Source organism: Fusarium pseudograminearum, chromosome 4 (genome assembly GCF_000303195.2).
Source record: "Fusarium pseudograminearum CS3096 chromosome 4, whole genome shotgun sequence".
NCBI classification, from domain to species: Eukaryota; Fungi; Ascomycota; class Sordariomycetes; order Hypocreales; family Nectriaceae; genus Fusarium; species Fusarium pseudograminearum.
In genome coordinates this window covers 1,340,483-1,365,914 of record NC_031954.1, presented here as the reverse complement: position 1 = coordinate 1,365,914, position 25,432 = coordinate 1,340,483, and the positions used below count along the sequence as shown (strand labels likewise).

The 25,432-nt window shown below is 48.6% G+C and overlaps 7 protein-coding genes across 7 annotated transcripts; 5 read left to right on the top strand and 2 right to left on the bottom strand.

Annotated features, from left to right (window-relative positions):
* Nucleotides 1-1,565: 1,565 nt before the first annotated feature.
* FPSE_11876 (uncharacterized protein) lies at nucleotides 1,566-2,691 on the top strand (the record flags this gene model as incomplete). Its single annotated transcript, XM_009264993.1, has 3 exons — nucleotides 1,566-1,600; nucleotides 1,655-2,446; nucleotides 2,502-2,691. The coding sequence occupies 3 exons, from the start codon at nucleotides 1,566-1,568 to the stop codon at nucleotides 2,689-2,691; spliced, it is 1,017 nt and encodes a 338-aa protein (XP_009263268.1).
* A 645-nt stretch (nucleotides 2,692-3,336) lies between these two features.
* On the bottom strand, nucleotides 3,337-4,941 carry FPSE_11877 (uncharacterized protein; the record flags this gene model as incomplete). The annotated part of the gene is made up of 1 exon (XM_009264994.1): nucleotides 3,337-4,941. The coding sequence occupies one exon, from the start codon at nucleotides 4,939-4,941 to the stop codon at nucleotides 3,337-3,339; it is 1,605 nt and encodes a 534-aa protein (XP_009263269.1).
* Nucleotides 4,942-5,457: 516 nt separating this feature from the next.
* On the bottom strand, nucleotides 5,458-8,283 carry FPSE_11878 (uncharacterized protein; the record flags this gene model as incomplete). The annotated part of the gene is made up of 3 exons (XM_009264995.1): nucleotides 5,458-7,979; nucleotides 8,029-8,056; nucleotides 8,107-8,283. 3 exons carry the CDS (start codon nucleotides 8,281-8,283, stop codon nucleotides 5,458-5,460), a joined length of 2,727 nt encoding a protein of 908 aa, XP_009263270.1.
* Nucleotides 8,284-8,677: 394 nt separating this feature from the next.
* On the top strand, nucleotides 8,678-10,416 carry FPSE_11879 (uncharacterized protein; the record flags this gene model as incomplete). The annotated part of the gene is made up of 4 exons (XM_009264996.1): nucleotides 8,678-8,713; nucleotides 8,775-9,110; nucleotides 9,165-9,343; nucleotides 9,396-10,416. The coding sequence occupies 4 exons, from the start codon at nucleotides 8,678-8,680 to the stop codon at nucleotides 10,414-10,416; spliced, it is 1,572 nt and encodes a 523-aa protein (XP_009263271.1).
* A 2,417-nt stretch (nucleotides 10,417-12,833) lies between these two features.
* On the top strand, nucleotides 12,834-12,989 carry FPSE_11880 (uncharacterized protein; the record flags this gene model as incomplete). Its single annotated transcript, XM_009264997.1, has 1 exon — nucleotides 12,834-12,989. The coding sequence occupies one exon, from the start codon at nucleotides 12,834-12,836 to the stop codon at nucleotides 12,987-12,989; it is 156 nt and encodes a 51-aa protein (XP_009263272.1).
* Nucleotides 12,990-19,710: 6,721 nt separating this feature from the next.
* On the top strand, nucleotides 19,711-20,908 carry FPSE_11881 (uncharacterized protein; the record flags this gene model as incomplete). Its single annotated transcript, XM_009264998.1, has 4 exons — nucleotides 19,711-19,895; nucleotides 19,958-19,977; nucleotides 20,036-20,488; nucleotides 20,607-20,908. The coding sequence occupies 4 exons, from the start codon at nucleotides 19,711-19,713 to the stop codon at nucleotides 20,906-20,908; spliced, it is 960 nt and encodes a 319-aa protein (XP_009263273.1).
* A 1,201-nt stretch (nucleotides 20,909-22,109) lies between these two features.
* FPSE_11882 (uncharacterized protein) lies at nucleotides 22,110-25,386 on the top strand (the record flags this gene model as incomplete). The annotated part of the gene is made up of 2 exons (XM_009264999.1): nucleotides 22,110-23,486; nucleotides 23,551-25,386. 2 exons carry the CDS (start codon nucleotides 22,110-22,112, stop codon nucleotides 25,384-25,386), a joined length of 3,213 nt encoding a protein of 1,070 aa, XP_009263274.1.
* Between the last annotated feature and the right edge of the window lie 46 nt (nucleotides 25,387-25,432).

Sequence of the window (25,432 nt, the reverse complement as noted above, 5' to 3'; positions counted from 1 at the left end):
CAGCCACTGACTCCAGGGCGTGTGGCGCAGACTTTCCGCGAACGCGTTTCTGTGTAAAAGATGCGACAGTGTGATCAATTCGAATAGCAGAAGGTCAATACCGTCAGTTGGTTATCTATGTTATGGCAGAAGAGACTAGGAATTGAGTGTCCTGTACCCTGTTATTCATCCCGGCCACAGTTGATTGGAAAGAGACTTGTGCAGTAGTCATGATCATCCGTTTCTTCATGAGGCAGGGGTTTCACTTGGGACTGGCTGGTCTCATATTTCGGAGCCGAGCTGCAATAGCAATTTTACCGTCCGTTTGGGTATAAGTGACATGCATGTACCTAATGTTCCTCGTCTGGCGTAGGACAATAATACCGTTGAGACCAAGTACGACGGCAGATTCCTAATCGATACAGTTATCATGACCAGATTAAGAAATGCATAGTGTGCTTGTTGTGGACGTCAGTGACGACGATATGAATCATAGGAATTGATCACTTGCATAATGTATCGATAGGCAGTTCCAGAGCTGGTTTGCTCGATTCTCAGCCAATTCTAATCAAGGTAACTAACTAACTACACGTTTAGTACCACAGAGATAAAAGGCTTTTTCATGTCTAAGATTTTATTGTTCCCTTTGTCGATCTCATGAGAATTGGTTGTGTACGCGGCGGCTAAGCTATGTACCAATTGCTTCTAGAAGCTTACACTTGGACCAAATAATTGCTGGCAACGGGAACAAGGGGGCACGCTGCCCTGGTGCGTAGTACTAATTGTGTCACTGTCATTTTCTGGACTTTTATTAGCCTCTGACGCAGGGTCAGTTGCGACAACTCTCTCATGGGTCCCTGGACTGACCTGAAGGCTGGGGTTGGATTAGCGCAGTCATATACCGTCAAGGTCGGGCGCGTGCCTTCCATAGACCAGGAATGGGGGGTTTTCCAGCGAGTTGGGTGCTAGCCAAGACGAGTCGCGGTACTGTATGTGGAAAGCAAGATACAAGTAGCTTACGGGTAGCTTCCCTGCTGGCTCGTGCCGTATTCTACATCGTGGATACCTGTTTAATGATGCACCTCTGATGGAAGCCCTGGAGTCTGGATTTTCTGGTAGGTGGGCTGCTAAGTTAGAATTTCTTCCATCACTAGATCCATCTCCTCTCTCGCAACACTTCTCAGACCAAAACCCACCCAACTTCATCATCTATTCTTCAAAATCCTCAGATACTGCTATTCCATCCATACTAACTCAAATTCCCAAAGAACCTCCGATACCCCCATATCCCTACCGAGTATACTGTTTACATAACAACTTCTTTATACACCCAACTTTTGCTGTGAACATACTGATCATCCCCTCATCCGACTTCCAAACCGTGCAACACAACAAAACCAGTATCACCAACTTCGTCCGCTTTTCCCTACGAACCGAAACCAAACCCTACCAGATCCGCTCCAGCAACGCTCGCCACATCGTACACGTACTCTTCGATACTTGTCTTCACGTCCGTTCGAAGGCATCTTGAACCAGCCTTCCCCGCCCTACCTTGATTCTCAGACGTACCTGTTACTTCAGTCTTGATGGATACCAGCAACCTCTGGGCCCGCCGCACAAAGTAAGTCACATACACCTCTACTATTGAGAACAAAGTTTAATCATAACTCCACAGCCCCGGCAAGCTTTCCCTCGCAACACCGGGCCAAGGGTCCAGTGGTGACACTTTCAGTCGCAATGCCTCTTTCTCCAAGCGTCAAGGCGGCGAAACCCCATCATCGATGAAACCGAATCCTTTCAACACCACACCTGGAGGTCTCGTATCCCCCACCAGTGGCGCTTCCAGCGCCTTTGGCCTAGGCTCTGGAGCATTCGCCTCGTTTGGGTCGGCTAAAACCCCCAAGACGGCGGGCAATCCTTTCGAGATGGCCATGGCCTCGGCAGCTCCCAAGAAGGACTCTGCCAAGGCTGTTGGAAAAGCTTCTGGCATGGCCGCGATTTCCGAGAGCAACCAGTCTGGAGCACCTACAGCCCCTCTTTCACATCCGTTGATAGACTCGTGGACTTTCTGGTACCGACCCCCGATTTCAAAGGCACACGGCTACATCGAGTACGAGAAAACACTACATGAAATCGCTACTGTGCGAACAGCGGAGGAGTTCTGGGAGATGTATGCTTACCTAAAGCGCCCCTCCGTACTTCCCGTTGTCTCGGACTTTCATCTGTTCAAAAAGGGTGTCCGCCCAATATGGGAGGATGATATCAACAAGAAGGGCGGAAAATGGGTGGTGCGAATGAAGAAGGGCGTGTCCGACCGATACTGGGAAGATCTTCTGCTCAACCTCATTGGCGACCAATTCGGCGAGGCTGGTGAAGACGTCTGCGGCGCTGTGTTGAGTGTGCGCAATGGCGAGGACATTCTCAGTATCTGGACACGAACCGATGGTGGTCGAGTCATTAAAATTCGGTAAGTTTGTCCGGTGTGTTGACTTGTTACAGGGACTACAACTGACTCAAAATAGCGAGACCATGAAGCATGTCCTCAACTTCCCGCCCAACACTCGTGTTGAATTCAAGAGTCACGACTCTAGTATTCAGCAACGGACAGCCATAGAAGAGTCACGCCGCGAAAAGGCTGGTCAACTCCATCACCACGACAAGCGTCACGCTGGTGGACCTTCTAAGCAGGCAGCTGAGCAATCTCAATCATAGAGGAGGACTGCTGGCCGCCTTTCAAACCTCTAGTGCGATCTCTGTATTGTATTTTATGATACTGCTTCTTCGTCAAGTTATTTTACCTGTCGATCTTGATTGAATCGCTTTTCTATTGTCTTTGTCGCATAAGCACCATTTAGTTAGGAGTTGGAGAAGTCTTCTGGATGGACTGTGATAACGTGTTTACTAGGATTTGGGTGGACGGTTGGAATGGCTGGACTGGGTTATGAGGACAATGGTTGGGAACAACGGAATCAAGCGGATGATCTTGTCTATTGACAATGTATTACTAGCTGCGTATGAACTGGGGTTGGCTCGCCCAAATAGCGGATTTCAGCGAGAGCTACAATTCAGAGTAAGCTTTGGGGTTGAGGTTTCTCGCCCAAGAACGAGATATGTCTTTCACAAACTACAATCTTGCAGTGATAACGACAGAGCAAGTGGGTGCCGATGCTCTGACTTGAATGAAGTAAAGGATTCTGTGATACGAGCTTGCTGTATTTATGATACTCTTTAGTCTCCAACGGTAACGAAGCCTTCGGCTTACAGATTGTATAGAATCCAATAGTGCAAGTGTCAGAGAGGGTATAACATTCTATTATTAAGTTTCGGGACTCGAATATACCATCATGTCTTACGAGATTATGAGGCCCTGCCCTTACCCTTGTTGGGCTCTCTCCTCCTTTCCCAGATCTGGAGGTAGGTTTCGCCAAGGTACAAAAGCTCACTCTGCACCTTATCAACGTACAGATCCTGACACACGACCCATTCTCCCGTAGCCTTGTTTTTCAGCTGTACCTTCCATGTCTTGCGCTCCTCGCCGCTGTCAACGACATCTTCTCGTGTGCGCACAGCCTCGTGGACCACGTTTGCAACGAGATCATACCAGATGGGCTCGCCGGGAGGCCACTCTTTGGGGTTTGGCTCCACGTAGGGTGACATATCGAGATTGCGCGCATCAAATGTTACGATTGTGGGGTTGCGTTCAGAAACAAACTTGTTCTGTGAGAAACGCTTTACGTGGAACGCAAGATAGGGGGGAAGAGGGTGCATAAGTCGGTAGCGCTTGCGTTGAGCATGGTGTTCTTGAGCTCGCTGGCCATCGTACTTTGTGAGGATAGTCGTTAATGGGACTTGGGGAATAATGTTCTTCTCAAGCTCGTCCTGGAAAAGGGGCGTTGAGGGGAGATCAAGCGTCAGAAGGAGAAAGCGCACTATGTCAACCTTAACATCGGCATCCTCAAAGCGCAGTCGGTCGGTAGCATCTGCGCGAGCTGTGATGGCTTGCGACTCTATCTTCATTTTGCCCTGGAATGTGCGCTGAATCATGGAGCTGCCGGGCTTGGTCTTGCTTCCACCGAGGCCGAGGTGGAGATTGTTGAGAAACCATGACAAGAAGTCAACGGGGTCTGATTGTGAGGTAAGGTTGAAGCGCTTGTTGGAGCGAAGGGAAATCTCCTGGAGAAGTTCGTGGGGCGAGACATGAGCTTTGAACGCCCTTGGGTTCCAAATCTTGCGCACCAGAATACTGGCTCGCTTGACGAGCTCCGTCTTGCTTGAAAAGTCCTCGAGAAGAAGATAATTGCGTAATGGAGCCACATGCGCCAGCGCCTGTACAACAACGTTGAAGTAGTCGTTCTCCTTGATATTGTTCATTCCAACGAATCCAGGGATATACTCTTTCGCATCAAGCGTCTGACTCGTGCGTCGCGTGCGGTCCATCTCGATAACCTCCTTCTTGGTGTAGCGCGGATCCGCGACATATTTGATGTCTTCGAGCGCGCGGCTCTTGACCTCGTAACCTTCAGGGAGGACGTAGACGCGCTGTGACTCGAGGTTGATGTAGACGTGGTGGTCCTCGTCGAGAGAGTGAAAGTAGGCGTGCGACTTGGGACCGCGACCCTGAAAGTACTTGCCACAGACTAGGCATGCGTAGACATTGATGTTGGAGAGGGATACGGAGCAGAGCTTCTCGAAGTCAAAGTCGAGCACGTTGCGATCGATGGTGTCGAGGTAGAGGTCATCATATCCTTCTGTAGGTGCGGACTGCCTTATGGGTGCTGCGGGGATTGTTTCTTGGTCGTCAAAGTCGTCATCGTCGTCGACTTCTTGCGCGTTTCCATTGGTATTCGTCTCGTTAATAAGTTCTTCTGTCCCCGGTTCAGGCGTATCGAAATCTAATCGAGACCTCTTGGAAGCTGGCGAAGCGATATCTTCAAGGGCCTCTGAGGCCTGTCGTTTGGACATTTTCGAATTGCAGGAGAGACTTTGTCCTTTATCTCCTCTTGTTGCGCAGTTTTTTGGCTAAGACTCGACGTCGTGGATGAACGTTTGAAGTTGTAGGTTGTATGCGGTTACGGGTGGAGCCTTGAAGCTCAGGTCCAGGCCCACATTTAGCTGATGGTAGCCTGCATGTCAATTTACAGCATCCATGGGACGAACAGAATACTTATATTACGAAACATTTGATATCGCAGCCTGGAGATTGTATCAAGCTCGCTGTTGTGTGCTAAGACACTCCTTTTGCTTCGTATTACTTTTACCTGTCGTCTTGCCCATTTCATTGAGCATATATCAAGACTTCTAGACGTACAGTAGTACCTCTACTAGAATCACTAACACAACCTTGCACTTGTCATAGTGTTATTCAAAAACAAAAGTCAAGCATTTTATCTAAACCTGTATACTCCAAAGACTATGCGAGTATGATTATAAGTTATCAACCAACTAAAAAAAACATTGCCAATTGTAGTGTTTGCGCTTTTAACCAGCCATGACAACATCTTCACTGCCGTCTTGTAGCAGACCATTCTCATCTTCCAGCATGGGCGCGAGATCGTCCATCTCCTGCAGGGTATATTCCACCAGATAACTCTCGTCAACCAACTCCTCTGTTCGCTTGTAATGTCTCTCGGTGTACACTTGAATGGCGTGAAGCACATCCTTCAAGCTCTTCTGTCCCTTGGCTCCCTTAACTGACAGGTTTGAGAACTTGGAAGCAGGGTAGCTTCGGATCAACGTCCACAGAATCCTCTGCGCCACAGGAGCGGTACGTGCGTTTGTGTTCCAATCCCGCAGTCTCAGAAGAAGCAAGAAGATCTGCTCGTCAGACAAACTGCCTAGTACCTCATCCACAGCTCTCAAGCCACTCAGGCTACCCTTGTCAGGCTTTTCTGTTGTCATGACTGAATTGAACAGGCTGAGCAGTCTTCCAGGATGGTTGAGCTGCAATGCGAGCGTGATAGCCTCGCGGAATGAACCGGCATGGATGTGGTTCTCAAGCTCCTGCTCCTGCTCAATCACCTTGAGTGCGGCTTGAGACGCTGCAGCTTGAGTCTCGGACGACGTATCTTTCCAGAAAGTGACAGTAGAGTCACCGCTACCAGACACGATAGTGTTGTTTTCAGGGTGAACAGCCACAACCCAAACACGGTCCTCGTGGTTGTCAAGAGTGCATTCGGTTTCTCCCGAGTTTGCATCCCAAACCTTTACGAGACCATCGCCACCGGCACTGGCGAAATGGACTCGTTTCTTGGACTGTTCCTGGCTGGTAGGCATGTTCAACCACGCAACCTTCAAAATACTGTTGGAATGACCTTCAAAAGTCCTTACACAAGTATAACTGGCGAGATTCCAGAGCTTGATAGTCTTGTCACCACTGCCAGTAAGAATCACACCCTTTCCAGTGACAGGCCCATCTTCGCCCTGAATAGCCGGCATCTGAGCAGGAGAGAATTGTACGGACCAGACACCACGCTTGTGTCCACGCAGAATGCCCTGGACTTCACCTTCCTCTGCAGACCAAATCTTGACCGTCTTATCTTGTGACGCAGACGCGAAGAGCTGGTTCGAATGGTGAACATTGATGGCATTGATGTCCTTTTCGTGGGCTTTTCGGGTAAAGATAGCGCGGGCACTGTTCTTGTGGCCTTGTTGTTGGGCTGTACGGGGGATTTCCCATTTCTTGACGGTCTGATCCTGCGAACCGGTGATGAGGAACGCAGGGGGGTGGCTGAGGGGATCGGTTCTGGCTGCTGATGATTCAGGAGGAACACTCTTGGGGAGCGCAACAGCACCTAAAGATTCAGCATGACCAGAAAAGACAGCCCAGCAGGTGTAAGAGTTGTTTGCAGGATCAATGCGCCAAAGCCTAGCGGTGTTGTCCTTCGCACCTGTCGCTATCCAATGACCTGACCAGTCAATATCCAATGAAATGACGATCTCGTCGTGGCCCTTCAGGAGAGCAACATCTTGGCCGAAGTAGGGGCTTGACCCGGAATTGCCTCCATCGTCTTGGTCCTGTGTCTCTACAACAGACACGATCCTGACATCCTCGGAATTTGTAGCCAACGCAACCATCGAACGGTCGGGAAGCAGGTAACCCAAGTCGATAATGTCGTCGTGTGTACCAGATATTCTTCGGAAGGGCTCGGGTGCCGACAAGGAGGCGGCGTCTGCTTTTTGGGGTGGCTTGTAGAGTGCGAGAGTGTGGTCTACTTGAACAAGTAGGATAAAGGGTAGCCCGGGGCGATAAATTGCAGACACAATACCCTCCTCCTCGCTCTTTGCAGGTTGTTGGGGAGTGACTTCCTTGCCAGTATCCGTGTCCCAAATGCGAAGAGAACCATTAGCACCGGCAGAGTAGGTCAAGTTTCCATCGTCAATGAAGCCAGCCGCTTCCACCAACTCTAGACAAGGCACAACTTTGCGAATCTTCCAGGACTTTGCATCCCACCATGTTATGGTCTTGTCTCTGCCAGCGGTGACTAAAGCATGTTGTTCAGGAGAGTAGTCGAGTCCTTGCACATCTGAGACGTGGGAATCTAGGTTGGCTACACAGTTGCGCTTGTGCAAATCCCACACACGGACCTTGCCGTCTTGCTGGCCGCATGCAAGGCGGAAGTTGATAGTGGTTGAGCTCTCTTCTTCTTCGTCGGACTCCTCCTGACGCTTGGACTTTTTACCCTTTCGTGATTGAGTCTCATTTGAACGAGAGGCAGCCTCAAAGAATCGTAGTGATGACACAAGAACTGAAGATCCACGGAAAGTATGGGTGACATAACCGCCGACAATGTCCCAGACCTTGACAGCGCCATCGGTACCTCCAGTGGCCAGCAACGTGCTGGTTCGATCAACTGTAAGTACATTAACCGGGGTTGAGTGAGCCTTGACTGATCTAGTAGCAGTAGCCTCGATGGTTTCGTCGTCCTCAGATCTCTTCAAATAATAGATTCTCATAGATAACGAACGTGAGCAGATAATGAGATGCGATCCAGAGGGTGTCACTGTATGTGTTAGTCTAATCGTAATTTTGCGTGACTGCAAGAAACTAACAAGTTAATGTAGAAATGAGCTCTCCGTCCTGCGAAATGTCAGTTGTTGTCTAGAGAGCGGCCTGAAGATATCTCTTACCCCCTCAATTTGAGCCAAGTGCTTGCCGTTGGTAGGATCAGTGAGAACCACATCCTCACCAAGGACTGTCGCTAGAATTCGGGCGTCATTGTCGATCGAGACTGATCCTCCCGTGAATATAGGACGAATGACGTGCTCTACGTCAAACGTCGTCTTTAAAGGCTGCTTATTTGCCATTGTGTTGTTATGTTGTAGGTTGGACAAATATTCGATGCAAAGAAACTATCATGGGTCCGCGACTTGAAGTTTCCTAGATTTTTTTTTGGCCGTCGTGGCGACGAGGTATTTGATTGGTCGCAACGTGCATTAGCTCGATCTTGTGCGCCACGCCACTAGCCACAGTGCCACTCATGCGCTTCGTATCATGACTTCGTATCTGGAGCTTCCTTTTACTTTATCCCTTCAAGGCCCAAGTTATCGCGCAAAGGAGGGCACTCATTTGTTTCATTACGTGATAACCAAGGCCATAATAAATTGGAACTGAACTCTTTACTACGAACCATACTCCCTCAACTTTGTACACCACGCTAAATGGACGTGTGCTATTCATGAGTCGTTGCGCGCCGTCATTATGGGAATGCAAGGCCCTCTGACCGCCCAAGCGCTTGTGAGCGATTCCTTCAATTCATATGGAGTATTATTGGAATCTAAAAAACTGACATTAGTAGGGGCGGTCACCTTATGATGATGTTGTAGAATGGGAAGACGATCATGACGACCAACAGAATGGGGACGGTTCTACTCAGCAGTTTGATCACAGGGGTCGTCCCATAAACCCTGAGACAAAGAAAATTAATAGAGACATCATAAGATCGCATAACGAAGTCATGCTAGTTATTGGAGTTGCTGAGCAAGAAAATCCGACCTCAAGTCCAGAAGCCGAATCTGACAAGAGGCATGCTTTGTACGAGGACGATGTCGGCCGCAACCTTGCCTTTTCCGCTTTTCGCTGCGTGGACGCCGCTGGTGCCTTTGGCTTGGACGGGTTTCGTCAACGTATACTTGTATGTTATCTATCGATCGAGAGCAGTTGTGGCTTCTTTTACTAATTGTCGCAGATTTACAAGCGTTATTCCCACATCCCATTCTGGGACTTGTATGCAAAATCCCAGAATCCCTTTTCCGTTACCAAATACATCTTACCTGGTGCTTCACTCAATCTCTTAAGTCATTACGCTGATCGGCAAGTGGCCTCGTTGTGGCGGGATCGACCAGACAGACAGTTTAGTCGTCGACTGTAAGTCGAACTCTTTGTCATCAAATACCACGTTGGCTCACAAATCCTCAAGAGTCCATGAAGTATGGTCGTACGTGCGAGTCCATCTGGAGCTATTTGTTGCTTTGCAACGGCTCGGTCTGGTTTCGAGTACCAGTTGGCTTCCAAGCCTTTCTTTCTTCGTCCCCTTCACTCAAGACTCACCAATCCCAGCTCCCCCGCCGCTTGGTGGGCTTTCTTTCCAGTCAATACTTCAATGGGCAGGGGGATTTTTCATATCATCAACACCTTTCCTTATTTGGGTAATCACGCAAAGATTGATTCGCGACTGGTGGCCGCAAATAATGGGAAGAATATACAGGCGGCTACCAAATACTGGCTCACCTCTAGGGATGACAAGTACTTGGACCTCGGCCGACAGACCCCGTGAAAGGCCAGAGCATCGACGCAATCGTAGCACCGTCGAAGATGTGTCGCCTATTAGGCCCATAGACGGTCAAATACCTAGCGATACTGGTCCAGTGGAAGCTGTTCGACGACCGAGCACTTTCTCTGTTAGAGGAGACGACTACGCCAGCGACGAAGAGGACAACGAGGCAGTCAGTGCCACTCTGATCAGCTTTGATGTTGAAGCTACGGCCGAAACAAGTGAGGCACCTCCTGGGCTCTGGAGTGCGGAACTGAGACCAAGTGTTGACGCAAGAGGAGCGGTCATGCCTACGACCACTTATTGTGATACTATGCTGACGCAGATCCCTCCTCTGATCGCTTCGCATGTTTTTGCTGACGCAGTTCTGAGACTGGCAATTGCGCCGTGGGAGGCAACAGCACTTCGCTTGGTAGCAGGCACTTTCCGTCAACGTTTTGGTCTTCCAACTAATGACATCTGTGGAATTAATCTCTTGGGAGAGTCGAATCTTGTGTTCGCTATCAACTTTCTTGGTAGTCAAGTGTTGCATCTGGCTGTATGCGGCGAAATTTGGGCTACTTTCACAGCTATCGCCACTATTTTCCATACGACCCCTGAGGAATGGCGCGAGGCTGAGGAAGAGGAGCAAGAAAACCGACAGGACTGGCCCGACGAGAGGGTTTGAGTTTGTCATATCGCAGAGTCGAATCGCTTATATATATAGTAGCATGGATAGTGTCGAAAAGTTTGATCAAGGGAGCGAGCGAGCGAAGCATCGAAGATTTCACTGAAATGCTTAGGCTACTATGAATACGAATGATAGAATTATATCTGACAACGTTTAGGCTGTGAGATAGGGACAGCTTCCTGTGTTTGGCTTTTTGTGATGACGGCTTCTTGAATGCTCTTCTAGGAAGTAGGGTAGGGTGTTTAGACAGGACGAGATCACATACATAAACGTATCAGAACAGTTAACGGGAAATGAATCAGTTGAATGCCAAGCTCAGCCCTTATCCAAGCGTGCGAACCAGTACAAACTGGATAATAGGGCGGTGGCGCCTCATCCGGTGTACAACCCGACGCATTAGCTTGAGTCAGGGGAGTTCTTCAAAGGTCTCATCAAAACCACTGAGAAGCATCGATGCGCTGCTTCCTGTGTTTCATGGACGCCAGAACGTGATTGACTGTGGAGAATGTACATGCATCTTCATAAGGACTATTAACACCGACAAAGAGCATATACGCTGTCCGTTTTAGGTTTGTGTCTCTCAAGGGGCTTGGGGAAACTACATGTAGAGGAGGAATGTCTTGCATCCCTGCCAATACAGCTGGGCGCATAGTCTTCTACCATATTCTAGCTGACACGAGGGTTCTGCAGCCTTGTTAGCAAGCAGCATGTCGACAACATGGACAGAGGACGAGAAGTCCACACCGCGCCGCTAGGATCAGCTTGACCGGAACAGTGTGAACTGGAACATCGACCTATCGGCTCTTGTCGTACTGTAGGGCGAGGATGTCCAGAGACAAGTGAAACGTTCTCTCTGCCACCGTATGGCTATCGCCCGGCTACTATTGGAAGCGAGGAAGGTATGCGGGCGCCGTTGAACGGTTTGGAGGAAAGAGAGAAGAGTGGGAATACAGTGCTGCATGTGTGATAGTGTCTTGCAAGATCATAACATAGCATCATGTCGGTATCAGCGACAGCCGAAGAACCGTGCCAAGGTTATTGGTCTCCATAAACGGTATAGCAATGTTGATGCTTAGTTCTCTCTGCCGATCTCGAGGTTCTTGTCTCATTGGACAATCCCAGAGCTCTGCCTAGAAACGGTTACCGGGGCAGTTTCGTTCTTCTACACAGCCTTGCCCAGGTTCGGAGTTCATTAGAACAGCTAGACTCGAAGATCAAGAGGAACTCAGAATACAGTGACACGAAAGTGATTTAGTTGCTTTAGTCTCATATTCTCTCGAAAGCTATATTGTTGAGAGACCGACCTTGGGCTGCTGGAGCGCGTCTCCTTTCCGCCATGGCCTCGTTTCATCTTACTCGCAAAGCCTCGACTAACACTCTAGGAGGTAGTTATTTCAAAGTTCACGATGGGTCCTATCACTCACGGGAATAATGTACAGGGCTAGCTGGTACATGGGCACTCACTCACGCCAGAATGAAGAGAGGGACCCTAGACTAGTACATAACCCAACCCTGACTAGATGTTTATGATCAAGGGTACCCATGCCAATTAACTAAATCCACCACGTATGTTCACGCCGAAAGCAGGCTACGACTTGTGTACTGTTTCATGGAACATTGGAGAGTGTTGCCCCCCATTAGGAGCCACTCGGAGAAGATGCCGTAGGACTTATAATAACCTGTGTGTCGTTCTCCCTCTTCGGTTTGTATAAGACTACGTGGACTTGATGATGATGGCGGCTTTCTTGAACAGTCAACCCTCTGTATCCCAGAGTCACAACATGAGTCAACTCACCCTGCTAGATGTCAGGTTTTGGCATGGAAGTTTCCCCGGCAGAACAGGGGCTAACCAGTGGCGTTCGTAAGGGTTCCTGGCCCTGTCCAGTCGTCGATTAATCTGCTTGTTGAAACTCGTCCCCCTGTCACAGCTCTTTCCCCGGCTGCTTCCCTGTCTACAGAGTACACCGACATCATTAACGACGTATGGCCTTACGTTCTGGCCCTTCATACCAGGTTGTTGATCATATATCATTAATGACCTCCCTTCAGAAACCTTTTGGTACTGGATATCGCGCTGGTAGCTCATCCTGTAAACTTGCAGGGAAGAATCTTCTCCTCTCAACAGTCTCGGTCAAGAGTCTTTGCTCGAGCCCCCATCGCTTCCAAAGGCCGGCTCTATTACTCCCTTACTTCTGCTCTGTTCTCTCTTATCTTGCAGCTACATAAGGCAGGTTTTGAGAGAAAACAACGCTTGCCCGCCTCGCCATGCTCGACTAGAATAGAATGTATCATCCGTGAGCAGACTGAGAATGAACTATAAAATGGCCTGAGCAGCCTGCTTTCGTTCTTTCTTTCAATACCATCGCATCCTTTTCTATACTACTCTACTCGTCTTGACACACATCCCTTTCACCATGGATGACCCATTGCATCTAAACCAGCGCGGGTTTATTGTACCGCACCCACCACCATCACCTCCTCCAGAAGAAGAAAAGGATAAAGTGAAGACTAAGAGGGAGTTCGCTCCAGTGGTCAAACTCGAATTCAAATCTGTATCCTCCACTGCATAGGATGTAAGATCCCCAAAGCTAAAAATGACCTTTTATTTATTCATGGGCAAACAGCAAACTCCTTGTCAGAAAGATAGCTAATCATGTCAGAACAAATATCTCTTGTTATTTAATGGATCATGTTCGGAGGATATGAGTGCTTGTGGAATTCCTGGAAGGTGTCGACATGGGCAAGAGTATCTTGAAACTCTTCTGGTCTACAGTTCCTCAATTATGTTTTAGAAACAGTAGACTAGTGTAAGCCCGAGATAATCAGGCTTTGTCAATTCTGAATGCCTGGTAGCTCCTTATCTTCGTTGAAGAATAAAACCTTCGTTATCAATTCTTGTAGTCGTGACACTTCATACAGTCCCATTAATCGCTTGTGTCCCTCAGTCTTGAGCGAAGCCTCCTGTTATGTTGATATGTCGTTGTAATCCTTGTAAGCGCGGTGGAAGTGAGCTCAGCCCTCTATGGTAGAATTGGCGCGGCCTTTTCTCGACGGATGTGTGTCAAATGACAAATGAAAATGATAGACAACCCTGGACTTTGGAGGTACAAGGCAGTTACCTCCATTATGACTTAGCTGTTCTTCACCAACCCTACAAGCTGCAAGGCATCAAGTTACAATTGGCTGAGGCATCCAGATTGTGTGGAATGCTGTTCTCAGCATGGCACCTTCTCGAGATCATCTGTAGACCGCTTGTCATCTCCTTCATTTTGTGCGACTAGTTGGCCTGGGAGGCTGTGTGTCATCGAAAAGTATGTGCTGGTGATTCGGTCTTATATGTTCCCCTTCTGTATAATGATAAATCGAAGTGCAAAATGACGTTCCGAAGTTGTAAATTTATAAAAGATAAATAAGGGCACTGGCGACCCCGTTCTCGAACACCTTCCTGTCCAGATTTGTTAGCAAGTAACCTCAAAGTACTTTTTGATCATGTCCCCTGTCAATATCCCGAGTTCAATGTCTCAGATGACAAACGCCTCAAGTCACTTGGAAGGCCAAGCAGCAACCACAGTTAAACAATCAGACAATGAAGAAGTCAGACTAGGTTTGTCTCTGAATCATTAAAATAACAATTGGTGTCCTAATTGCTTTTGTCGAAGATTCCCAAACTGAGGAAACTGCTGAATATGGTATGGCCCCCACCATTTGGAGTCTGCAGGTTGGCTGCTGATATTGAAGTAAGGCAGGGGTAAACTTTTGAAGCTTGCCGCCTTGAAGGATCAAGATCCAACACACATCCTCTTTCGTCGCCATGTGGAAAATGGTAGCTTGTGCGTGGATTTGGAAGCAAATTGCATCGAAAGAGATGCAATGGTGCTTAGACAAATGATAAAGTCGGATGATAAAGGCCTCGAGGAATACCAGGAAAGGTTTATGGCAAGGCTCGTTCGCTATTGTAAGCCATTTTGTTCCTTCCTCCGGTTCGTATTTTACTGACGCATACCTATTGAAGATCAATTCGTATGCCAATTCAGCAAGATCATGGACTTTGATGAGCCAAACGGAGTTTTCTTACGCAGCTCGCTGTATCTTGCGAAACAGCATTGGGGAGAAGAAAAAGGAATTCACCTCAGAGCAGAGAACGAAGACTGGGCCTCTCTTCACAAGACAGACAAGCCAGATCAGTGGATATGTTACTTGGCTCACCATCCCTTATCTCGCCGTATGATGGTAAATCTTTGTCTACTCGTTGAATTTTTTAGTCGAGAGGAGTTGCTGACACATCGGTAGAGGGCTATGAACCTTGTGTCGAATGAAGGGGGTATCATGATCACATTCATTTCGGGAAGATATGCTAGGTTCGCAATCGTTGGGATGTTTAACTTTTTTGTTTGTGTCTTTGTGTCAGCGCCAGTTGCTATATTGACACTGAGCAAGATGACACCGGCGGGCACGATTCTAACATATCTAGCCTTTGTGTTAGTCGCCGGCTTTCTCATACAATGGCTCGTTCGGGGATTCACTAAGCAACTCTTGGTATACTTGGCGTACGCAAGTGTAATGGCGGCAGTCATAAGGTTAAAAGAATAACCAGTCGTCGAGCATCCTAAGAAGTTTTGGATACCTATGATAAAAAGGACTTTCGTTTGGCTTTATAATGTAGGTTTAGTCGGTATTGTCAAGTGTTTTGGATCTCGTTACTACAGAATTGGGGGGCTTTGATGCGGCAACAAGGAACCATAGTCGGCTTTTTCTCTCTCTAAATACACAATGTTAACATTTTGCTCGTATGAACTTTGCCTGGAGTATGTACTGTGCAGTCGCTGGAGCGAAAATTGCGATGGTTGTTTATCGTTAAGCCAGGAAGGGAGATGGTGATACAGGTTCCAATAAGTACTGTGAATTGTGATATAGTCATGACGAGAAAACGAAACACGCGACTGAAATTGTATCCGGATGTGATGTTAGAGTGCATAGCAATATACTAAGTAGAAATGGTGGTAGTAAGGAGAACCAACTAGTTGACAGAGGCAGAAGGCGACCACTGGGGGAGAAATTGGTCAGACAGGTGCGACGCAAGTCACTAACAAAACGACTCACGCAGCTCTTACGCGGAAAAGGTTGGCAGGTAAGCCCCCTCCCTGTAGGTACCTACTCATTTCCATTTTCTACCTCAGAACGCAGGCAATGGGTTGTTTATGTTGGGGTAATAGCACTCAAAGTACGTCGTGGATGGTAGCTTCCCTGGATTGTGATCACACTCTATCGAATACAGAGCGAACAAACAACATTGAGTATTTGCAGGAATTGCCTCTATATATCTTTCTTCATGTGTTTCGGTCTCTCCAGTCCACAACTACCTCTACATAGTAAGTATTCATCACATACTACAATGCTCGGCTAAGTGCCCAGAAACAACGTGCATGTAAGCAAATTATCAACAAGGTAGCAATCACAATTAAAGTCCTAGACTAACCCTAAATGTAGACAGAAGGCAAAATAATTTCTTGGGGACAAACGCAACTGGTGAAGGCAATGGGATGGGTAACCAAGTAGTCCCAGGGGTCAGTTGCTCGATTAACGGATGCGGGACCATCACACCGTCAAAACAAAGCTAGAAGTTGAGCGACGCGCTTGAGGTGGTGTCAGAATACTCATGTACCCCTGCGTGAACTTCCAAACGGAATGTTCCCAGCCTTGTTCGATTGCAGTCTCAATTCAATGATTAAGTGGGTGATCACAGCCGTAGTTGTGATCCAAGGCACACCACACGACCTTGGCCGACTCGCTATACTTCGCCCTTTATCGCAAATAGCTTGAAACGCTAAAGATGTAGACATTGATGCCCATGAGCCATCATTTCATGTCCCGCTTGGCCTTGCTGGCTGTACTTGATAGCCCGGTATGCATGCTTCTTGTGCGCGGCCTCTTATCGATATGAGCTTGTATCATACGGGTACGCGATGAACCAACCATTGGGGAATGAGACCGTGACAAGGTATACAGGCGTGTGCGGGCGAACCGCTGCGGCGCCTTCGAACCAGATGAGACCATGCTAATTCGCAAGGAACGTTGTGTTCAGCCTGACGGGGCGAGCCTCTCAACCCATGCAGTCTGACTCTTCTCGAATTTGTCCACGGCGCAGGGTTTCTCCGCGACTGATACTAGATATCGAAATCATCGAGGTTCCGGAATCGGTGTTTATATCCCGGTTCATCATGTCCATGTGGGTGATGCTGCTGGCGATGTGCTCTCTATGTCCACCGTGCCCAATTGCTGGCCCCTGCTAAACATGGGTGCATCAACTTCCATCGAGCACTTGCTGACGGATTCATGTGTTGATAACAATGACTCTGGCGCAGGTATGACTTCGGCAATATCAGATACCGAAGCCATATGCGATATGTATTGCGACGCCTCGAAGCTAAAGAACCCTAAAATGTTAGAAATGACGTTCAGTCATATCACCATCTCTTTCGCTGCGTTTCCTACCTTCAGTATGCCTTTGTCAGCACCCAAAACGTTCTGAGGTACGATAGCCCCTCAACGCAAGCGCTCGTATGTGTGTTGCCAGTCAATCACTCGCCACGGCGTCGCCGATTTAGCAGCTGACGAGTGCGTTTCGTTTGTTGAAATCTGGTATGATGAGGCAAGACTGTTTCCAGAAACTCTTTTGGGTGACAAGGTCAGTCAACGTTGCCGTTCACTTTGACGCCGGGTATTTGCAAGATGCGAGCTCATGAGGATATAACTAGGATGCAATCAGCTCCAGGATAAGTAACGTGAGAAACGGATAGGCCGAGAGAGAGATAAATACTAATAGTACATTCTCTTAGACATCGCTGCGTACAACTCGGGAACAAAAGGCTCATGCATCCCCAAGCACGAACGGAAAGCGAGGAATGATGGATCCAGGTGCACACCAAGCGAGCAATATAGGTGTAGATACGATTTTCCCGAGGATAATTAAAGACTCCACCTCCGTTCAAACCCGATACCTGGTTAGCCGACCCAAACCAACCAACTGTTTCGATTTGTTGCTTCAAAATTCCTTTCCGTCTCGACAGATGTTAGTCTTTATGTTTCCCTTTGTAATTCATATATGCCAAGTGCAAATTACATCGTGGACTTAACGCAATGGCAGATCACCTCTTATCGCTTTCCCAATATAGTCGCCACGCGCGTGGATAGTAAAGCTCCTTGGCTCTTGTGCTTTGGCACCTTTGAGATACTCCGCCTCTCTCGATATCACAACTGTTACTAGAGGCTTACAGGGCGTATGAGGGATAGACAAGGTGGCATCGTGGTATAGGTGGTGGTGTGAGCCGCCCAACAGCATGTCTCATCAATGCCACATCACACTGCATTTGTTTGCAGACCCCTGTTCTCACGACCACAATGGAATTTCAGACCCAATTCGGGACATAGATGACCAATTTAGTGATTTTGCATCCTACAGCAGGCTGTCTGCTTGTTCTTGGGCTTTTCCAGGTGGCAACGACTGATACCAGAGGCAGTACATGCATCGCCGTCTTCATTCATTCCTTGGAGCCTTGGGCCCCTGCTACTGCTACTGCCATAAATCATAGCAGAGCCAACAACACAAGTCTGGCTATCGCTAGACTACATATATCGCGGAGCAATGGTTAATAGTAAACTCTTTCGACGGGTACCCGTTTCATCTCAGCCCACTGCAACGAGCTCTGATGTTGCTTTGAGGCCAACCTAGCCTCAACTTAACAACGTTTTGGAACTTTGAAGGATGCTATGCTCAATTACAATCAGCGGTGAACGATAAAGCTGTCCGATCCGGATTTCAGATGGTTCATCTACCAAAGTGATCGATTTGATAGGACGTCGAAACTGGAGACTCTGGTCGGCCATGGGGATCAGGAGTAGAGGTAACCATGGAGCCTCATTCCAGGGCTACCAGTCCACACCCTTACAACGACTTTACGTCCCTTGGCCCAATGGCTGGCTGGCTGGTATCTGCCTTCTCAAGACACACTCAAACGTATACTTCAAGTCACCATCTTGTATCTCTCGAAGACTATGGATCTGGGCCGGACCGACCCGCCGCTTAGACTGAATTTGGTTTCGTGAGTCCACTAATGAAGTCATAAGGAGGTCAGACGATGCAACCTTTAGGCTACAAGCCAGACCTGCCAGACACATTCTGGTGCACAGCCCATCAGCACCGAAGGTTTGGCTGTTGTCCAGGCCACACATGCGAGAGCAAGGAGGCATGAAACTGCATGTCGGACCAATTACGTGTTTGAGTTTCATCGGGCATGCCGACTGTTGCTGAAATGGGAACATGACTGACAATAGTATCAGCATGGGTAATGCCTTGTTCGAATAATTGTTGGTAACGAAGAGCATCGCGCCAGTTTGATGCACGCGGCGGCTATTTGGCTTCCTACCGCGCATCCACCCAAGTACATATCAACTTATATATGCTATGTGATAGATCAGTTCCGATTAACTTTAAGCTAGATCTTAATCTGTACTCGAAAACATGCGAATCATGAGCCCACTAGGCAAGGGCACCCTGTTTTGTGATATCCGATATAGCGCTACTAACCTATACCTTGGCGTATGAGAAACCTGGGCAGCTTAGTACAACAATTTGTCGTGATTGATTAGTTACAACTCGGCAGGGATGATGCCATACTATTGGAGACATACACATTAGTGCATGTACTAAGACGATATAAGTTCTGGGGAGTGAATATGAAGGAGGAATTAGAAGACCAAGCATAAAAGTAGCCTAGTGGGTAGTAGAAAAGTTGGCCTTTCAAGTCTTAGGATATAAAAATAAGCTGTCTAAGAACCCTAGTCTCTAGACAGCATAAGCTGGCCTAATAATTTTGTGTCTTATGTTCCTAGCGGTCAATTTTTCTGATACCCTGAGGGTAGCCTGGCCCATGGAGTTATCAGTGTCCTCCGCGAAGTCGAACTTCTTAAAACATCAGTTCTGTTCAGTTGACATGGCAATGTGTTACAACCTTCAACAAAGCCGAAGCATTCATATTCACTGCAATATAATAATTTCATTGAAGCTCAAGTTCTTAATTGTCTCCTCTTCAGCTGTAGGGTGAGGAGGGAGTACAGAACTCTCATGACAAGTGCGACATTCTTTCTGCCCCTCATAACGGACGACCCCCACCTTTTGTCCTATTTCGAGGCGATGACGTCTCAACTCATGTCATACTTCTTGCATCAACTTATACCCTCAGACCAACAAATCTTTCACTTAACAATCATTATCAAATCATAGACTATCGCATAATGACTGATCGTACTGTCCTCGTTACAGGTGCTACTGGCCTCTTGGGTCGGGAGGTATCTGCGGCCTTTGGTCTCAAAAATTGGGAGGTCAAGGGAACAGGCTTTTCCCGTGCAGATGGAATCAGCACGTTCAAAGTTGACTTGGGAAATGAGAATGAAGTATCAACTTTCCTAGATGAGACCAAGTTCGTGCGCTCCTCTCCCGGTATCGTGCCATCAGACTAACCTCTTTGACCAACCTGTGCAGACCCCAAGTCATAGTCCACTGTAAGGTGTTGAACTAGCTCTTGGCCGATACAAGTACTGACTATTGTGCTTCTTAAAGGCGCTGCGCAGCGATTCCCAGACAAGGTTGACAAAGATCCCGAGGGGGCCAGAGCACTCAATGTCGCTGCAAGCAAAGCACTCGCCAAACTGGCCGCCGAAAGGGACATCTTTGTCATCTACATTTCCACTGACTATGTCTTCCCCGGAGTTCCCGGAGATGCTCCGTACGAAGCCGACGCTGAACCTCAACCTACCAACCTCTATGGCCAGACAAAACTCGATGGTGAACGTGCTGTTTTAGAAACCTTCAAGGAAGCTGGCAAGGAAGGTTTGGGCGTCGTGCTTCGAGTTCCTGTCCTCTATGGAAACGCCGAGACACCGTCTGAGAGTGCGGTCAACGTACTGATGGATGCTTTGTGGAAGGCACAAACACAGGGGGCTCAAATCAGCATGGACCACTGGGCTATTCGTTATCCCACAAACACCGAAGACATTGGTCGGGTCTGTCACGGTATGTCTTACTATGTTTTGAACCAGCCTGTCTCGACCAGACTATGGCGTTGCCCAGGCTCTACTACAACTTGTTGAGAGTGCCAGGAACAGGACGGCTTTGCTGACAATTTCCGCAGACATTTCGGTCAAGTACCTCGACACCTCAAGCAACGATCGAGCATCTCTTCCTAGTATTCTCCAGTTTTCTTCTGAAGATCGAATGACCAAGTATGAGATAGTAGCCCTGTTTGGCGAAATCATGGGCCTATCAACAGAAGGGATCACTCCCAACACAGAGGGGAATGACCCGAATGCTAGTGTGCAGCGACCCTACGACTGCCACTTGAGCACAAAGGCGCTCAAGGACTTGGGAATCGATCTTTCAACATGCGATTTCAAAGGTTGGTGGAGACGTGAGGTTCGCGCGTTTCGAAAATAAGGGCGCACACATTTCTCTCCGCCAGTGAAAATTCGTCAAATACGTGTCGGATATGTGTTCTGAAAACAAGGTTCAGATGAGACGAAGCGGTTCTTCGAGTGGTCTGGGTGGTTTCTGATGGTGGAAAAGGGGTATGTTTCAAACTGTAGCCCGTGCCTTGGTGAGATCCCAAGACAAAAGGAAGAGGGAGCCTCAAACCCTTCACATGGACTTCGTCCAATTTGATCTCAATGGAGTGTTGAATAGGTGCTAAAAGTGATGCTTTTGCTTTTGGTGTGTTGGACTAAAGCAATCTCAATGCATAATTCATAAACGCTCTATACCGTTAGAGGTTATGGTCTGGATTCATTCAAGGTAGTATCTCATAACAACAGACTGTATTGAATTCGACCAAGTATTTCGAAATGGGCATGTTTCTGCTCTTGAGTAACAGCTGTTGGAAAGGCCGCGCCGGGTTAGATCGTATCAGCGAGTGCAGAAAGCAGGCGTTTGATCGTCGATTCCGCTCCCCAGGCATTATCAGAATATGGGGAATAAACTCGTCAATCTTGAATCGCATTGCTGTTGGTAATGGAATGGGCGCTTTGTCGCTCAACCACTTTAACAAGGGATGACTTGGACCTCGGCCCTCCATATCAAAGGTACGTATCTGGCTTCATACCAGAGCCCTTATTATTGCAAGGTCTGCATACCATCGCTACTACTACATCGAATTATATTGCATTGCTTGATTGTGAGTAAAAGGAGCTGGGCCTATCGAGGGAGGAAATAGTATTCAGGAGCTCTAGGTTATTTCCATAGTGATATGCTCTTTAGTAGGGAAGGGCCCCCCTTGAGACTTCTTCTGTTCTCTTTCTCGTCGATTGCATCTAGAAACTTGCGAAAAAACGAGAGTTGGGATTTCCCTTTTTGAGAAACTTCATCAATTCGAAGTGATGATTCCCTCGTCAGAGATCGAAACAATTCGCCCAATGTGAGCCTTCGTATCTCACGAAGCTTCTTATCAACCTGTCAAAAGGCAACCCTGTCGACGATCCCTTCTGATTGAGTCGCTCACCAACCCTCGAAATACAACGGCGGATCGATCCGAAAATATTGGAGCGTTTCAGGGCCGTCGTTACCCCGATAGGGCTGCATCAGCGCTATTCAAGGATCCATTCACCACTGCAGGAACACTTTCTTTAGCGGCAGCGCTTCTGACATGGCATCGTCAGTGGCGGTTGCGGCCGCTCCGGTGCAATTTCACGATTACTTGTTGTATCCAGTTGACGACGAGAAACCGCCCATACCGGACTTGTCCAAATATCGAACCTTGCATGAGAAGAGCCTTCCTTCTGTATCCCAAAGAACTCTAGAAGTATACACCACTCCATCACCAGAGACAAAACATCTGGCTGATGGAGACTGCTACCCACGACTTGATTCGCCAACATTATCTGCAAAAGTCATCCGGCGTCGATCCAAAAGTGTAACTTCTTTACTCACATTGAGACGAGAACGACGACGTATTGTCTCGCCACCTCTCCCAACATCACCACTGCCAGTCTCTGTTTCAGTCGGCACTCGTGGGGCAGAATTTTTCAAGGGTCTAGCGGAGAGTTTGACTGGGGTGATTGTCAGTCTCTCCCCACGACTTGCGGTGGGAGCAGTCGACACCGACACTGGGAGTACTAGACACCGCCAAGGCTCCTTGTCATCTGGGCCTTCAGTCGTCCGCTCGCCAGCTCCGTCAGTGCTAGTGTCACCATATGCACAAAGCTTGGCTCGCGCATCAAGCAATTTAAATTTAGCGCCAGACTCTCAAACGGCGCCGTCGCCCGCTGTCCCGCCGGGCCCCCTGGCCAGTCCGTCATATGTCCTGACGCCCAAAACTAAAAGTATCCCACCATCGCTTTCATCCTTAGCTTCCAAACCTCTACCTCTGCGATCGCCAACTTTAAATCACGACTACATACAAAATCTTGCGCACTTGACCAGTCGTGATCGTAGCCCCAGTCGAAGCCCCAGCCGCAGTCGCAGTCGTCCTCAAGGCCGGGACTCCTTCAGGCACTTTCCGACGACTTCTGTGTTCGATATCCCAGCGCCAGAATCGCCCATACTCCGTACAGTACCGTCCGCCAGTGACATTGCACGGTACAAACATCGCAATCTCCTTGCTTTACGTATAAACACTGAAGCTGCCGAGAACGCTGCAAAACGCGAACGAGAAGAAGCCGAACGTGTGGCCGACGAAGTTGCCCGCCTTGACGCTGAGACCGATCGTATCCTCGCTGAGCAGAAGAAGCGTGACCTCGCGCGTGTGCACGCACAACCTCCCACCCCTTCTCCGAGATTCCCACGGTTTTTTGTCCTTGACAAGCTTCCTTTCTTCTACCTTGCCAGGCGATCGAATGCTGTAGCAAGTCAACCCAGCACACCAAGCCCCGGGGCACCGACCATCTCTTCATTAGATTTCAGCCGTTCCAACAGTCCTGAGGAATCTTCTTTGCCAGAAAAAATGAGCTTCATAGAGCAGGGAGGCAAAGGCATAGTGCCAGGTACCGATGCACCTACTTCTGCCAGCAACGGAGGTGAAAGGGTGAGTTTCTCCTGCTGTTTTACAAATTGCGCTACAGGTAACTAACATGGTGATTCTTCTCCAGCGTGTTTGTGTGCGATGCCTATCTTCCGTGATCAATCTGCCCGTCAATACCGACACTTCTCCTGTAGACATTATCTATTCGACTGCTAACCTGACAAGTCATGATATTGACCCCAAGGCCAGCGTTTTGATCGAATGCTACGTCGAACTAGGTCTCGAGCGACGCCTTCGCCGTTACGAGCGCATCCGTGATGTCATGAATTCATGGGACCGTGACCAGCAAAACTCACTCCTGGTCGTTACTAATGATATTTCGCAAAGCGATGATCCCGACCTTGACATCAAATCAGTGCCACGGAGTCCAACGCCTCCTCCTGGCTTCACTTTGCAAATGTACCATTCATCAAGACCGGGCAAATGGAACAAACGATGGATCACTCTGCTAGAATCCGGTCAGATGTTTGCTTCGAAGAAGCCTGACTCCAAGACTTCAGACAAGGATAGCACTGTTCTGTGTCATTTGTCGGATTTCGATATCTACACGCCAAGGGAGAGCGAAGCCAGGCGTCATTTGAAAGCACCACGACGCTTCTGTTATGCTGTAAAGAGCCAGCAGAAGACCTTTGTTTTCCCCAATGGCGAGAATTTCGTCCACTTCTTCTGTGCTGAAGACGGACAACTTGCCAGGCGCTTCTTGGAGCTTGTGCAACGCTGGCGGAGTTGGTATTTGGTCAACAAGCAAGTCGACTTCGAGAAAAAAGACAAAAAGGACAAGGCACCTCAGATATCTATGGGCTTCGGCAACAGTACATCTCCAAAGGCCATGTCCAGATCGAAGAGTGCAGCTGCCAAAGGACATAGCACTCAAGTCTCTGTCGACGAGACTCCATACACAATAGGCGCTTTTCAGCCACTCCTCGATATGGACCGATTTGACAAGCCTCTAGAGGAGTTTGGCAAGGATCTGGACAACAAGAACGAGCCTGACTCCGATCCCGAGTTCAAGACTGGGCTCGTTCGTAAAGCCACTTGCAAACAACCAAATGCCTTGTCCAAGTCCAAATCGGTACATAACAAGTATAGGTCACCACCAGTTGACAATAACCAGTTCTCTCCTGCTGGACTGCTAGGCCAAGGCTACGAGGAGAAACTCAAGGTAGCAGAACGAGCACCCGTGGCCAGTCCTGTCACTACGAACTCCGCTTTCACAAAGGGGGCATCGCTTCTGGGCCGGGGCTACGAGCAGAAGCGCAAGGTTCATGAGAAGACGCCAGTCGATAATAGTTACATTTCGACGAACGCAGCTTTCACAGAGGGTCCCTCATTATTGAACGGCGGTATGCTCTCGCCTGCAACCCCCAAGGAAACCTCGACAGACTCGAAGTCATGGTTTCCTGTAGATACAAACCAGTCTGCTCGGCCAAGCTACCGCAGTAAATCCCTTCGGGATACAAACCGACGGCTAATGGTCGAAAAGGTTCCCGACATGCCACAGCCGTTGGTCAACCTGACCAACAGTTTCCCAGAACCACCTCGTTGGCGTGAAAAGAATAAGGGTCACGGTATCAAGGCCCCGACAGGCGGCCCTCTGATTAGCCTTGCCACAGGTGGTCAAAACAATAACATGTTCAACACCCGCAGCACTTCTGGTCTCATCAACCAGCCTCGTGTCCCTCAATCATCCTCTACCATGAGCATGGGCAGTCGTCCTCGGAGCCGATCCACTGCAGGAATGCAGCCACCGCCAAGCCATGCTCCTCCTGTCCCCCCTGTGCCAATCCGCTCTTTGCGTCGAGAGATGACGGCACCGATGGATCAGTCCCGTGGTCGTGATCCTCGTCCACGGGGGCCTTTAATCGACCGTGCCGGAACAGTTGGTCAACCGTCGAGGATTTAAGTTGAGCCTGGACTCCCTTGCTATTCATAGTTGACGCGCTGAATGC